Source organism: Gopherus evgoodei, chromosome 15 (assembly GCF_007399415.2).
Source record: "Gopherus evgoodei ecotype Sinaloan lineage chromosome 15, rGopEvg1_v1.p, whole genome shotgun sequence".
Lineage (NCBI taxonomy): Eukaryota > Metazoa > Chordata > Testudines > Testudinidae > Gopherus > Gopherus evgoodei.
The window spans coordinates 21,580,095-21,596,745 of NC_044336.1; the positions used below are offsets into that span (position 1 = coordinate 21,580,095).

The 16,651-nt window shown below is 39.3% G+C and overlaps 1 protein-coding gene across 1 annotated transcript in view; it reads right to left on the reverse strand.

Annotated features, from left to right (window-relative positions):
- Positions 1-1,321: 1,321 nt before the first annotated feature.
- BPTF (bromodomain PHD finger transcription factor) overlaps positions 1,322-16,651 on the reverse strand; it is a 92,873-nt gene continuing 77,543 nt past the window's right edge. Inside the window, 4 exon segments of the mRNA XM_030535061.1 lie at positions 1,322-5,427; positions 9,240-9,426; positions 11,843-11,927; positions 13,054-13,246. Of these exon segments, the coding sequence (XP_030390921.1) occupies positions 5,391-5,427; positions 9,240-9,426; positions 11,843-11,927; positions 13,054-13,246 (502 nt within the window). The 3' untranslated portion in view covers positions 1,322-5,390.

Below are 16,651 nucleotides of genomic sequence, written 5' to 3' on the forward strand. Positions count from 1 at the left end.
GACGGTCTCCCATCGACTGCACCTGTGCCTCTCGCTCCACTGGAGCACTGGAATCAACGGGAGAGTGCTCAGCCGTCGATTTATCGCATCTGGTCTAGATCGATTGCTGCTCACTGACCCCGCAGGTAGTAAGATATAGGCAGTCAAATGTGTGTTAGCTTGAATGAGAGGCTGCATAGCCATGGTGGGGAGTGGGGGAAGAAGTCACAGAGGCAAATATCAATCTTGATTTCTGTATGACTCTGGCCGGCCAGCCAGGAGAATACATTCATTTTGTAGAGCTTTGTAGAATTCAGGTCTGGAACCACTGATTGTTGACTCTGTTGTAGAGTCAATAATACCATAATGAGGTACATTTTTTTTTTAAAGGCAGCTGAAGCAAGGACTCTCTCAGCAAAATGGTACACCTAGGTGACTATGCATTATTGGAGAGTACACGAAACGATTTTACCAGGAGACTATTCAGAAACCAAAACTATATGGGTAGGCAAGCAAGGTGACATTAATAGAACTGCAAAAGTACCTTCCCGGAATTGTTCTCATGTGATTCATTTCTTGCCATGCACTAGGCTTAGAGCACTGACTGCAAACACTGCTGTCACTTCTAAAACACTATTCTTGCTGTAAATGAGCATTTGTTTGTATTGTCAACTGGGAGAGGGGTGAAGGGTTGGTTTACTGGGCTGCACACACTAGCTAGCTTGTAGAATCAGAACAGTTTTATCATATGATTGAAGTACCCACAGAGACGCTTGCTACCTGACAACCAGGACCTTGCATCTATCTAAAAAGGTCACAGTGCCTCCTTACTACTTTTATGACAGTACATTTAAGTGAGAACTGAGTTGAGTGAGCATGGAGAATGGGCCATTTACAAATCGAGATGGCAGTTGAAATTTTCCCAAGAAAACTCTAATGAGGGGCTTTTACTTTGGCAGAATAAGACTGTTCCTGGCAGCAATTAAATGTACTGGAGGAAGGGCTACATGAATGTCTCAAGTTTGGGTTCTGATATTTGAGTGTTGCTCAGTGATGCCCAGTTTTCCATGTATCCAGATTCAGCAAGGCAGACTTCCCCCACGACCTTCATCCGTGGCACTGAACAGTGATCTGAAGCAGACACCTGGAGTAGGGGGTGAAGGGTAGCACCATTGCCCTGACTCATGTAATACTGCTTTCCCCCAGGAGACAAATAGGATATCAGTGGTGGTGATGAACAGCAGCTGGAGCGAGACCACTAGCTCAGGACAAACCAACATTCGACCACCCCTAGATTTAACCCACACCCTAGAATAACATTGCACCTGGAGAGTTAAGCCACTAAGGAAACAGATAAAGTCTTTATTAGGTAAAGTTGAATTACACAACATTTTATTTGGGCCCAACTCTTATTTGGTGTGTTATCTATTTTTTCATTGGGCTACACAGGGACTAGGACATCATGACGTTACTGAAAGAGGAAAAAGCAGCAAGATGCTTTATTTTTCCTTTCACATCACAAAATGTTACCTTCCTTCTGGAAGAGGTGAAGTAGTTATTGTGTCATATAATAAGTTAAGAGGTAGCAGTCCAATATTTATCAATGAATGTCTATTACTTAAACATTTAACTATTCATTGTTTTCACTTTTTGGTAAACCCAGCATATGTTTTAATTGGTGGTATTTAAAAATATATGTAGATGTGTTATACTGTAGAAAGATGTTTCTAAATCATTTGGATTGCTCTTCCAGACTCTCTCACTGAACAAGATCACACTATTTTAAAAGCTGTACCTGATTTTGGAAAAAAAAAGGGGGGGGCATTATTTATAATACTTGCCTTACAAGCTCAAGAGGTGAGGTGGCAAAGAAACTTCTGAATTACAATAGATTACTAATGCAGCAAAGGAGTAGAAAGAAAAAGTGAGAATTTCTTTAAAGATCAAAACATTTCATACTCAATTACATTAGCAGTCTTGCAGTCATTAGCCAGTATGGGGCAGATTACTAAGCATATCAAAAATGTATTAAATGTACAGTAAGGTACATGTTCCATAGAAAACTAGTCTATAATACAGCTAGCTTTTCATACTGAGTCAATTTTGCTTTACTCAGATTTTAATGATTTCATCATTAAAAGGCAGTTTACATTTCACTTTCAGGTTATTTTGTGTGGTGTTGGGATAGCAGATGAGGTGCACATATCAGGCTACACATCTATCTTCATTAAAGGGACACTGTCAAACTTAAGTTGTAAATTGTTAACTCTGGAAATATCCTCCCAATTCTAAAAGTCCCTAAAAAAAAAAAACATTCCAACAAGCACCAGCGAAAAGGCCAATGTCAAGCAGGCCTTAACAGGACATGGGCACCAACGTGCAATAGTACATCAGCAACGATGCTAATGTACAGACAGAAGCAAGCAAATATAGCCACATGCATTGCTAAACAGATACAAGTTTAGACAACAAAAAGGACAAATCTGGCAGGGATTTTTATTCTCAAAACTTCTAGTATGTTTTATTACAAACAATGAAAAGCCAAAAGATTTTAAAAGTAAGTAGATGACAGTGTCCCTTTAGAGTGTATTTGTCCCTCAACATTTCTAACAGAATATTTTACAGGATGTCTTACTTTAGAAGAAAGTTAACTCCTGGTGTTTTTTTCAGCAGGACAAACATGAATATTTTGCAGCCAATCCACTGATACACTGAGCACATAAGACACTGCAGTCTCTCCAGTGATTTACCCAGATCTGTTATGAACACCTTTTATGAGGATTTAAAAGCTTTTGAACTAAATTCTACACAAGGACTAATTACATCTGCTAGAGTTTATCTGAGGACCTCTGATGACACAGCATAAAGAGAAACAAACCTCAGCTTGGTTTAGTTTGTGTCACCAAAAATCTAAGTTAAAACATAATTCAGTAACAGACACTTTGGAATTTACATGGTAATAATACATAGAAACAGGACACTGGAGCAATGTAGCAGGTCTCAAGTATTATGAATTCTCATGCTTTTAAGAACCAGTTTTAAGTATGATTTTCGAAATACATGTACAGGAATGATACTGGTATTGCAGATATGGTATCTCTATTTTTTAATATATCACTTAAAAAAAAGACAAAACCACAAAATTTGATACTCAAAGCTAGAAAATGTCTCCATGTTAGCTGGCAACAGAAAAACTGAAAAGATGTCAAGAATGTGAAAATGTCTATATGAGGTTAACATTTCCCTAGCAAGATAATAATCTGTATTAAAAATTCTTAAGTTATATAAAATTTGGCAATGCCAAGAGCTACATAATCAACCAATGTTTCATTAGAAACGCAACCAAATCGGATGTCAAACACATGACTTTATTTGTCTAGGATGAAATGTCCTATTACGTACAAAAAAAGTACTTTTCAGTTTGCCACAACTGTTAAAAACATAGCAATCTATTGGCTACAGGTAAGAAAGTTCTTTTCGCATTAAGTTCCAAATGACATCATATATATTTATATATGAATAAATAGTACAGAAATACTATGAAGTTGGGAAGAGATGCAGAATATTTTCAGAACTCATTAAATTGAGAATTTTCCTTCTTGCATTAAACACAATGCATACAATATGTAGCATTTCTTTTAAGAAGTCAAAGGACAACATAACCTAAATGCAACTACTCTTCTCATAATATTTTTAAGAAGCATAAACTGATTTTGTTTTCACATTGAACAAATCATTTTTAGTTTTCACATATAGGTTAAATGACAGTATCTGTACAAAAATGTATGGGTTTCATTAGATAAAATTAACCCAGAAGAACCTGTACACCTGAGCATGTAATTGTAAGAAAACTGTGGTCAGTAGCAATGTCTTATTTCTAAGAAATTAACAGGAAAGGTTCTTGCATAGCAGGGTGTGGTTAAACCCAAGGGAAGTTTATCCATAAACCAGGTAAATCCCAGATCACTGTAGGACAAAGCTAATTGTGAATTAGTGCAAAATCTAGCAAAATGGTTGTAGAGCTGCATAAACCAGCCTTGGCTGATTTACTGGAGGCAGTTAATAGGACAAAGTCAGTTACATAAGCAATATGCAAGTGATAGATCAGAGAGAGGAGAAGAAAAAAAAGTCTGCAAGTCACATCTCCCTCTGTTGGCTTCCATTTCTCTCTCATGCCAGCTTTCCTTGTATAGGGAGAGACAAAACCACTGAGAATGCCCTTCACAGATATAATTACAAACATGTGGGACTTCATTCCTGGAGGGTATTTTGCCTTCTTTCTAATTCAGAAGTGGGCAACGAAATTTCTCAATACTGCCTTTAATTATCTGATGCAGCAATTATGGCACCACAGTAGAATTGTTTTTTAAAGGGATAGTAGTTGCTTAATGAAAAGAAAAACGCTTTCCCTTTCTACCTTTCTTACCTTTTCCTCCCCTACTGGTTGGGATACTTCCAATTCCAAACAGACCCCCCCCTCCTCAAAAACTTTACAAACATATTAGCGCACATTCAAAGACAGCTACATCTGTGGGGAGAAAAATTATCTCCATTTATTTTGTTTCATTATACATCCATGTTTTGAATTTTAATACAAAAAGAAAAAAATTAGAATCTGACAAATGTTTACAAACAAGATGCCTTCAAATAGATTTTACTCATTTCAGTCTGGTGCAGAGTAAATGACAAATTGTACTGTTATATTCAAGGCAACAGAGTCTGTAGTCTGTGACCACTTAGCCCAACTTTTATGCAAGCTTAATCGTTTTTCTTTACCACGAATGATAAACTCATTGTTGATTCCCAGTTTTTTTGTGTGTGCACATGTGTACATAGCAGCTCCTTTCATAGAAAGAAAAGACATCTAGAGGTCTTCTTGTACTTTTACCTACAGGAATCATGTTAAGATACAGAATGGATTACATGTAACCGGGGCCGGATTTTATAAGAAAAAATAATTAGCTGACAAATGAGGGCAGCAATAAAAAAGCGTCCTTTTTTGCAACAATAAATAAATACAGTCAAAGTTTTCTGTGTGGACTTTAAACCAGCTTCTTCACTGAAGAACAGATGTGGCATTTCCATGGAGTTAAACTTGACTCCATTTACTGTGTCTTTTTTCTTGCTTGCTTGCTCTCTCTCTCTCTCGCCAACAAAACAAAGGTTTCGCACTTCTGCCACAATAGTACAACAATTTGATCTTGACAAGAAAGTGGTGCTGCTGATTTTTATTCCTTTGTCCTTTGGACAAAATAAGCCAAGAATATAATTTGACTGCTGTGACCAATAAAAACACAGTTTACATCAAGTCTTGTCAGGATAAGCTGACTAAAAACCATCTGGCTTCTTAATTAAAAATTTTCAGACAACCAGATTCTTGCTGTGTGTGTGTTAGGTTAACACGCTGAACTCTAAGAAGCTGTAGACTGCAGTTTGTTGTTATGAGACCTGCAGAATACAGAAAAAAGTGAATTAAGCACCCTTCATTTTTGAGAACCCTGTTTCTCTAAGAGGATGCCAAGGGTCAATCACTGAGAGGGGAATGCAGCCATGTTGTGTCTGTTCATCTTTGGAGACGAACCCCATTTAAAACAAGCATCTCCGAACTTTACAGAAGTTTTCAGCTACAGCATTAAAAAATTCTACTGTATACAAAACATGATGCTTCACTGGAATATCCAAAAATGCCCAAAATAAAATTTTACTAATCAAGATACATTATAGTATTCTGTAATAGGGAAAGCATAAAGACAATTCATAAGTTATTACGGTACTTTTGGTAAAATATACAAAATATACTTAAGTTACATTATTTGGGAAGTCTTTGGATAAACGTTCAAACATAAAAAACTGAATAGTAAAAGAAATTAATACCACATTTTTGCTAATCAGAGTTCAGCGAATCCCCTTTCTAACGTTCACAGTTTTATTAGTGACTGCAAATAATTAATTAAAATACATAGTTTCCAAGACTGAATTATTTGACTTTGTTTAAATACAGTATTCCAAGGAACAGAGAGTTTCTTAATACATTTTTGTTTACCAACATGGCTGCTGGCAAATAATTGTTTCCATTTTAAAACGAACACTTAATATTCGGACATTGATCTGGATTTTTTAAGGCAGTTTAATGTCATGGTACTGTACAATAAAAGAAAGAGTGACCCCAACATCCAGTTCTGATTCCAGTTAAAAAGGTCAGACTAAAGATATCACAATCTGCAAGAAAAGAAAGAACATGGATGGTGTAAATGAAGAAGCACAATAAATAAGATGCAGCAGTGAAATTAGTGTGCAAACAATGAATGTTGAATAACCAAATATGACAGAATGAAAGAAGCATGAGCCAGTAATGGCCTGATAAAAGCAGATATCACAGAATTAAATTAAGAGGGTAAACACACAAGTGCTTCAGTTGCCCACACCTGCACTTTCCCACAGTCCTGCTCTTGTCCCACTTTGCAAACTAGCAACTTCCACACAGATGGATATAAGTGCAGCTTCCAACAGAGTTAATTGCAAATAGATTTAATCCTGAATTGATCTGTGGGGGAGGGATAGCTCGAGGGGAGAAGCACTGGCCTGCTAAACCCTGGGTTATAAATTCAATCCTTGAGGGGGCCATTTAGGGAACTGGGGTAAAAATCTGCCTGGGGATTAGTATTGCTTTGAGCAGGGGGTAGGACTAGATACCTCCTGAGGTCCCTTCCAACCCTGATGTTCTATGATTCTATGATTAAACCTATCAGAACTCAAGTGTAACAGTCAAGTTGACTAATCTACCAATTGACTATATATAATCAGAATTCTGATTCAAGTTGACTTTAATGAAAGTAATATTTGTAATTAAACACAGGTGGTTTATTGTTGGGATATAAATCTGCAGTGATATATGGAGAGTTCTATTACTATACTAGTGTTCAAGAGTGAGCTAGTCTCAGGGCTTGTCTACATCAGAAAGTTACAGCGCTGGTGAGGGAGTTACAGCGCTGCAACTTTGAAGGTGTACACATCTGCAGGGCATCACCAGCGCTGCAACTCCCTGTTTGCAGCGCTGGCCGTACTCCCATTTTGTCTGGGGTGTAGAGGATCCAGCGCTGGTGATCCAGCGCTGGTAATCCAATGTAGACACTTACCAGCGCTTTTCTTGACCTCCGTGGAACGAGGAAGCCTCTGGTAATCAAGCTGGTCTCCTTTCCCGGTTTGCTCTCTCGTTCCCGGAACCCCGAGCAAGCGGGTCTCCTTCCCTGCGGTTTGCAGGGTGGCTCCGGGAACGCGAGAGCAAACCGCGGCGAAGCTGGTCTCCTTTCCCGGTTTGCTCTCTCGTTCCCGGAGCCACCCTGCAAACCGCAGGGAAGGAGAACCGCTTGCTCGGCGGTTCGGGGAACGAGAGAGCAAACCGGGAAAGGAGACCAGCTTCGCCGCGGTTTGCTCTCTAGTTCCCGGAGCCACCCTGCAAACCGCAGGGAAGGAGAACCGCTTGCTCGGGGTTCCGGGAACGAGAGAGCAAACCGGGGAAGGAGACCAGCTTCGCCGCGGCTTGCTCTCGCGTTCCCGGAGCCACCCTGCAAACCGCAGGGAAGGAGAACCGCTTGCTCGGGGTTCCGGGAACGAGAGAGCAAGCCGGGGAAGGAGACCAGCTTCGCCGCGGTTTGCTCTCTCATTCCCGGAACCCCGAGCAAGCGGGTCTCCTTCCCTGCGGTTTGCAGGGTGGCTCCGGGAACGCGAGAGCAAGCCGCGGCGAAGCTGGTCTCCTTTCCCGGTTTGCTCTCTCGTTCCCGGAACCCCGAGCAAGCAGGTCTCCTTCCCTGCGGTTTGCAGGGTGGCTCCGGGAACGCGAGAGCAAACCGCGGTGAAGCTGGTCTCCTTCCCCGGCTTGCTCTCTCGTTCCCGGAACCCCGAGCAAGCAGGTCTCCTTCCCTGCGGTTTGCAGGGTGGCTCCGGGAACGCGAGAGCAAGCCGCGGCGAAGCTGGTCTCCTTTCCCGGTTTGCTCTCTCGTTCCCGGAACCCCGAGCAAGCAGGTCTCCTTCCCTGCGGTTTGCAGGGTGGCTCCGGGAACGCGAGAGCAAACCGCGGCGAAGCTGGTCTCCTTCCCCGGCTTGCTCTCTCGTTCCCGGAACCCCGAGCAAGCAGGTCTCCTTCCCTGCGGTTTGCAGGGTGGCTCCGGGAACGCGAGAGCAAGCCGCGGCGAAGCTGGTCTCCTTTCCCGGTTTGCTCTCGCGTTCCCTGAACCCCCCTTGAAGCCGCCCAACAGCGCTGCAGTGTGGCCACATCTAACACCACTTGCAGCGCTGGTTGCTGTAAGTGTGGCCACTCTGCAGCGCTGGCCCTATACAGCTGTACTAATACAGCTGTAACAACCAGCGCTGCAAAATTTTAGATGTAGACATGGCCTCAGTCTCAATTATAGCAGTACTACCACTCACAGCTCCCTGGTTTCATGTCAGTAAGTACATGATACTATGTATTATATATAAGGGCATATGGATTAGAGCCTGAAAATGTAGTTGGCAAGCTGTATAGTTCATGTTAAGCAGAGTGCGTGTTAGTTTTACAAACAAGGTTCCCAGATGGAATATTCTGTACCAGTCTTTTCCTGCAGAAAAGGAACTTAAAGCTAAGTTTCTGTTTTTTATTTTAAACTATTAGTCTCAATTTTAAATTTCTATTATTTCAATGGGACATACAGTTGCTTAAAAATGAGTGAACAGGTTATCTAAATAATACAAAAGAAAAGATGGAAGTTCGCTAGGTAAGAGTAAGGAACTGTTTACTTTTGCATACATTTGAATTGTCCTTAGATTGTGAGCTCTTTGGAGTAGGGGGAGCATCCTTTCTGCAGTATTAGGAAAGGACCTGGCACCAGGTTACTGTAGGTAGCTAATAATAATAATATTCAAAACAGAAGCTGGTCCCTTTGATTTGGTTTTCACAGTAACTGAAAAGGTCTTTATTTTAGTGTTCAGTTTCTTTATAATTATGATAATGCCCATATTGATATGTAATTCATATTTTCAACAAAAATTATATAAATACTTAAGGGGGATCAGGTTCAGGACCTAAGTTTGACAAAAACCAACAGCTCGAATGTACTGACTCTAGATTCTTCCCTTCCAAATCTAGCTATAATGGCATGTGGGGAAAGAGGCAGGACTTTATATGAGTGCAGTAGGATAAACTTAGGGTAGTAGGAATATTTTCTAAAACAAACTCAGGTTATAGTCAAACGTTTATCAATATGGGGAACACTCTGACTTACCTGCTCGCCTTGAATCCTTTTAGTTTCTGTACAAAGAATGATTCAAGAACCTCTGCACATTGGTAAAAAGGGGAGTCACTTGGATTGTAGTAACGACAGTTATCAAAAATTTTGGTCATATCTGCCACAAACTCTGTCACCTTTTTGTAGTAACGTTTCAGGATTCTTTCTTCCATGGTAGCAAGGTCTTAAAAGAAAAACAAACAAACCAACCCATATCTGTTATTTAAAACGAGACATCTTTAAAGTTTCCCAGACAGAAGTTTATTTATATCATCAAATGTTGTAACAAAAGCACAACTGGGTTGGCCACATTTTCTGCAATGTTGCTTGTGACATGATGCCAGGTGAGGGGTCTCATTTAGAATGTGTGCTTCCTCCCATGTCACGTGAATTCATTATATATAATTTACAAATTGTAGTTACAGGAATTCAAGTTTTTGAACCCTCCATTACAGAGCTGCTATTTACTCCTTATGAAGACAGGACACTGCCATTAGAGAATTCTGATTCTGTTGTTTTTTTTGTTTTCCTTATTTTTGAATACGGTCATCAATAAATGCATAATAAATACACTTGATTTGGAGTTCATCTGCTCCTGCTGATTACTCCTTATTCAAATTCATAACTCTTTTAGGGACATCCATTAATTGTCACTGAGATGCACATTACCACACAAAGGGCAGAATGACTTCAAGGGCTTTCAGACTGCAAACTGATAACTTGAACACTACAGCCAATCAATTCTGAAATTTCAGGGCATGTCCTAGGCATCCATAGCCAGAACTGTACTGATTTGGGGGAAAATCAGGGACACATGAAGTCCCTGCGAATTCCAGCTCCTCAACTGTCTATCCAACAACTGGTTAATGGCACCCATTAATGGTCTTCAGCATAACAATACCGCAATTCATCACTGCTCATCTTCCCAAGAGAGTTTAATACGTTGACATCCTGAATCACTTATCTCCGAGACAGAAAGAATAATAACGGTGGCAAGGAATGGGGACATGCACCAGGCATCTGGGGAATGGGGGAGGGGCACACAGCATTCCTGCCATGGAGGAAGGGGAAATGGGCACGCACACAGAGCCAGTGGTGAGGCAGGGAGAATGGAAACCGCGGTATGGGAGTAAGGGGGGCACACAGACTCCACAATGGGGGGAACTCGGGGAGAGTTACGGGGAATGCTAGAAACAGAGGGGGATAGGAGAGTGACACATAGAAAGGTGGGGGGGGTGAAAGAATGCAAGCAGCTCTTGGTGTGCGCAGTAAGCTTGGCCTGCGCAAGTTACAAAGGCTGCGACTCCCTAGTTAGAAACAAAGGGACAAGCATTGAAAAAATATAAACTAACTGGTCTTTACACTTAAATTAACTAGTGTCCCTCTGAACTTGGCTGAGAAAATAAACAAGGATTCACCTGCTTTAAAAATATTCCTTCTAAGTGCTTGTTTTTTAATCCCACCAAGTGTCAAAACATTTGCAAACATGGACATCTTTTGATGTGGTTTACTCATCCGTAACAGGTGGTCTTCCTCCCAGTTACAGTGACAATGTGCTAAGTGTAACCGGATAGACTGCAAATTCAACCATGTTCTCACTTGGTGTTTGAGACAGTTTTGCCCACAAGAGAAGATTAGTGTTCTGTAAAACATACAGCCAGCTCTTCTCTGTGAAACTTGAAGAAATTTAGGTGGCCAAATTCCAGTTTTTCCCTCACACACCAGAATTAGCGTCCTTATTTTTGTGAAAAGCATGAAGCGGTCAAGTTTCGTGTGACATCCAGAAGTCAAACTCCAGCCGCAAGCACACTGACCGCTAAGACAATACTGACTTTGAAGGAAGAAGATTACAAACATTTGTAACCATTTCTTGCAGCAGCTGGGTTTTCTTTAGAGATCTTACATCCATGTCCTGAGGCAGCCCACCACTGCTTTGTCCTTGAGATTTAGTAAGATCACAGCACAACATAGTATAGCTGCAGATTATTATACAGCTACAGTATCTGCCCCAAAAGGATTTTCTTCCTTTTCAATAGAGTTTCAGTCTAATAAAAAATTTCTCGTACAATAGCAAAGAAAATAAAGATAGCGTTTATATCTTTCCATCCTATATTACATAAGTCACTATGCAACTATATAAACAATTTACTAAAATAATCTTTTTCTTTAACAATCACATGAGCACATACTTCTACTTCTCTCACTGGGAGATCCTAAGTAAGGGGAGAGAAGAAAGGAGAAGGTACGGTGGTACAACTCACTCTGTTGGAAAGTGACTACAGAAGTACAGAAAGATCAGAAGGAAATAAATTTGTACTTTAAAAAAATTGGGACTTTATTTTGTATGTTACGAAGGATGGACTTATGGTTAAGGAGCAGGACTGGGAGTCAGTATACAGGTTTCTATTTTAGCTCTGTCACAAACTTATGTGCTCATAAGCAAGTCATCATCTCTGTTTCGTTCTACCTACCTCCCTAACGAGGATATATTGATAAAGCACCAAAGATCCTCAGATGAAGCCATTCAATATATGTAAACTTTAAATCTATATTAACTATCAATTAGCACTACTCATACTATTAATTGGCAATACACTTACCCATAGGCTCTTTGATAACACCATAATAATCTGGTGCATCATTGGGATCTACTGGTTCTAGGAATGGCCATGCCATCTTGTGAGCCTATCAGGAAAATAAGGCATAATCAGTTTCAGAAGAAAACATTACAAATACATTTAAATTAACCAGGGCTTGATAGCTGTTTAATTAATTATAGATTGCTAGAGATTTGCATCTGATTCTAATTTTGGCAACAACTAGTGTTATTTGCTGATCTTGCTCTAATCCCAACAGATGATTGTCCATATCCTAAAAAGTGTAATCTGGCATGATGAGCAGTTTGTCCTCATGAGGAGGGGCATACTGGAATTGAGACTGCAAACAGCCAACTTCAGCCAGTATTCCCAAAGAAGCTTCCTTTCAAGTCAGTGGGGACTGAAGGGGCTGCACACCTCACAGAGTTCAGCCATTTATTGTTTTTCACTTTCATTAAATCTAAAATTAACTTGTCATCAAAAATGTCAATTAAAACTGCTCAAAATCAAACAAATATTTTGCTGCACATTTCATATTGTGCTAGCCTGCTCTTCTATTAACACGTGGGATTATTTCTAGCTGATGGCAATTTAAATGTCCCTTTTCAACCATTAGGGATGATATTTTTCACTAGCAAAAATGTTATAACTGGGCCAGATGCTTTTAATTTTTCTTAGAAATATAGTCATTTGCATGCTGAAATCAATCTGCTGGAGGTGATCTCGTGTTAAAGAAAATGTTAATAATTTTTTTAATCTTTAAAAAGTCAGCCTTGCACTTCAGCTGAAGTGTATATAATTTCAGATTGGAAATCATACAAGCTAGCCAGAGAACACAACTTATTTTATGCTGAAAACTTCCATTTCCTACCCAAAACGCAACTGCTCTGCCCTTTATGTTCTGATGAAATCTGTTTCCTTCATGCTCAATAGAGGTATCCTCATTCATTAAAAAAACAAAATACCTCAGAACCTGGAAGCAGTGATTTTCTTCCAGGCTACCAACAATGTTACTTAATGTCACAATGCTGCTTGAGAAGGCTGTGGCCAACACATTGTCATCCCTCACAGAAAAGGAAGCTTATTACATCTCTTAACAAAATCACGATGTCTAACAATTAGACAAGTGGAGATCCAAGGTTAGTCCCAAGGAAAGACGTCTTGGATTAACCTCTACACGTGTATTTTCCACTCTCAGTATGGTTTATCCTCACCTGTAAGGAACGTAGTACTCTTCGTAATCCCTCATAATCTTTATCAGTCAGTGGACTGAGTACTGTCATGGCATCTTCTGTAGACTGACACTGTGGACAGACATACTCATCAATGAGATCTGCCTCACTCTGCAAAATACCAACACAGCGCCCGTGATACCAGTTCTGACATCGGTCACAGCCAATGTAAAATCTGCAAGATTTGAAAGAAAAATATCAGTAACATTATCCTTTACATTTAAAGCAAAAGATTTTTAAAAAACTCAGTTTTAATAATTTGTACCTCAGTAGTTGTTCTGCATGATATAAAACAATTGTATATTTAAACATGTGACATTTCAGTTTTACATATCCTAATTAAACCATGCACGCTAATTTAATATTTATAAACAATAACTAAGTTACCTGACAATTTTACTTCATAATTATCAGTAGGACCTAAAACTGAAGAATTAATTTCAAAGAAACAAGGTTTCAAAAGTTCATCATCAGTTTTAAAGCTGAAAGTAACAGTGTAATGCCAGAAGTCTCACTCGACCAGTGATTCAAGGAACATTTTACACATGTAAAACAGGACTACATTCTATGGCTCCAATTTCACCCTCTTCAAATGGAAGCCAGAGTCTTGCGGTTGAATATAGAAGGGGTATTCTGGTGACAAAAAGCCTTACAAATGTAAAGATACCACCCAAGTACCCCATACTCCAAGTAATTTTTCTAATCTAAATTGAACAAGAGACTAATTTCAAGCACAAAAAGTCCCAACTAATATTCAATTTTGTTTTACTCTTTCTAGTTCTTCCTTGTTAAAATTAATCCCAATTTAAAATTCTTGGTCTTATTTAAAACATTGAGGCCACCTTAAGAACTTTACTTTTCCTATATATTCAAAATACTCACTTGAAAACAACATTTGGGAGAGAGAGAGAGAGAGAGAGAAAGAGAGAGAGAGAAATATTGAAAAGGAAATTGTAATACCAGAGGATACAATATATGCAGAATATATTTTTTCTCTTTTTAAGGAACAAGTAACCAAAGTCAGAGCAGTTTGCTACCTAAATATTAAATAAGAGGTTCTTATCAGAACTCACTGTGACTCATCATAAGGTGTTCTGCAGATACAGTACAATTCCTCACTGCTGCCCTCTTGTGCCCGTTTACAATCATTACAGATGTACACATCCATTTTCTTAGCCTCCTTTTCTGTGATGCCAACACATTCTCCATGATACCAGTTAGTACAAAGATCACAGCCAATATAGAACCTAAAAGTGTTCACAATGAAAATGACAATGTAATTGTCATTTCAAATGGCATGGCACTTTTCCCTGCATTTCTGGTTCTGATGCACTGTCTTGCTAGCCTGCTTTCTGCAATTTTCTGACTCAGTCTCCCTGTCCTCTACCATTCTATCCTTGCAAGGCCTACATCTGACACTGCAGCTACACTGTAAATAAGGTCACTTGGGTCAATCTTGATATAGACAGTTTAGTAAATGTGGGTCAACCAATATCTACAAGATTTTGAAAAAACTGGACTGAAAATGTGTATCTCCAACATGAATGCATATGTGAAAAACTGTAAAAGGCACAAAAAGACACGGCCAAAGAAAAAGATTTACATTTTCAAAACCGTACTTCAGAAGCCAGTTAAGTATCAAGGCAATTTCTCGAGATTTGAAAATGTAGGTCTCAGTTAATTTAAAAAACAAAGCAAAGCACAAACACCAACTAGAAGTTACAAGTACACTACAAAGGAACATGCATACCAGCCATGTGTAGAATACATATTGGTATAACATGACGTGAAGGAAAACTGTGTAAGAATGTGTGCTGTAATTTTAAAATTTCTACGTGGGATCCTGAAAATAGAGTAATTCAACTAATCAGAATTACAACAAACGAACACAGACCATTCTTTGGAGAATATATGTCTATTCTCAAACAACACTATGGGACAGAACCCAATATGGTATGATACAAAGTGAAGGAGAATTGGGTAAGGTACAAAAACAATTTAACTCCATACAGAATCATGCGAATAATGGACCTTGCACAGAATGGTGTGATAAACTTGTAAATTATTATTCAAGGATGTTTGATAGTATTTTGGATATGGATGCCCCAAACATACCTATGACTAGCAGAATCAACTATGGGGACAAGAATTCAGGCACCCAGTCTCCCTCTCTCTCTCTCTCTCTCTCTCTCTGACTGAGCAAAAGCTAGCTGACTCTAGATTTTCAGGCTTCCTAGAGTTTAATCATAGAATATCAAGGTTGGAAGGGACCTCAAGAGGTCATCTAGCCCAAACCCCCACTCAAAGCAGGACTAATTCCCCAAAAATTTAGTGAAAATCTTACTATTTATCACCTGTTATGATGCCAGTTTCTGCTAACCTACAGAACCAACCCTGGGCAGGCATGACGAAGAGGAACTGGCTACACTAGGATAGCTAGCAATATATATCAGACCAAACAAATAAACATCTCTAATTTCTAGCAAACTTTTGCACTAGAAGTCTTGGAATGTGCACCCAGACTTCACATCAAATCACATCTCACCTAGACCATTTTTGCTAAATTTGAGGAATGCTTCCCCTCCTCTGGGTGCCTCCAAAATTCTCTTAACGGCCCAATATCTGCCACATTCAACCTATTTTTTCCATTGCTTCTTATTTCCTATCAGTCAAGTCTCAACAATCTAATGAAATCATCTTTCTGCAAAGAACGGCTAGATGAAGTTCTCTCTACAGTAAGTCAACACCAATTCAATCTAGCACAAGATATTTTTTCTGCTTCCTTCCCCCAATACTGTAAGGGCAGACAGTACCATCTCCAGAGTGCTGCCAGCTCCTGCTGGCCTGAAAGCAAATTCAGGTCCAGAACTTGGATCCTTTGCCTCAAAAGTTGTTTTATTTTTTATATTTCCTACCTATCGGTTAAATCTTAGACAGATACCTTGACTAACCCATAACCTGTATCTGGAATACAGTAGGAGCGAATCCCTAACATGCTTCAATGTCATTAATGAAAAAATAAACATGAAAGACCTACAGTAAAAGAATATAAATGACTCAAGCAAAGAATGATCTTAGTGAATCCAGTGCATTATAACAAATTTATAGGGTACCTCATCTCACAGGTTGCCTCTTAGGAGCAGTTCAGGCTACACAACTGGAAGCTACACTTCTATCCTGCATGAACTGCAAATGAGGCACCAGCACAAAAAGAAAGTATCTCATAACCATAGACATTTATTAAAAAACACTAAATTACACAAGATGTTTTCAAAAGTAACTAACTTCACAATCAAGTGGTGAAATAATTGAACTCAACAGCATAGCCACCGTATATTTAAAAACGGTGAGATTCAGAATTTATGAGCAGAGAAGTTGAACTGGATCACTGTTAATGCATTAACATTCCGTTTTGGGGAAATCTTATTTCCTGCTTAAATAAAGGTCGTCTCTGTTCAGTATGCTAGAATGTGCTGTCATCATGTATTATCTATGGGCCAATCCAATGCCCACTGAAATCAATGGAAAGATTATTGACTTGAACAGGCATCAGATCAAATCCATGTATTTGTTTAATTTA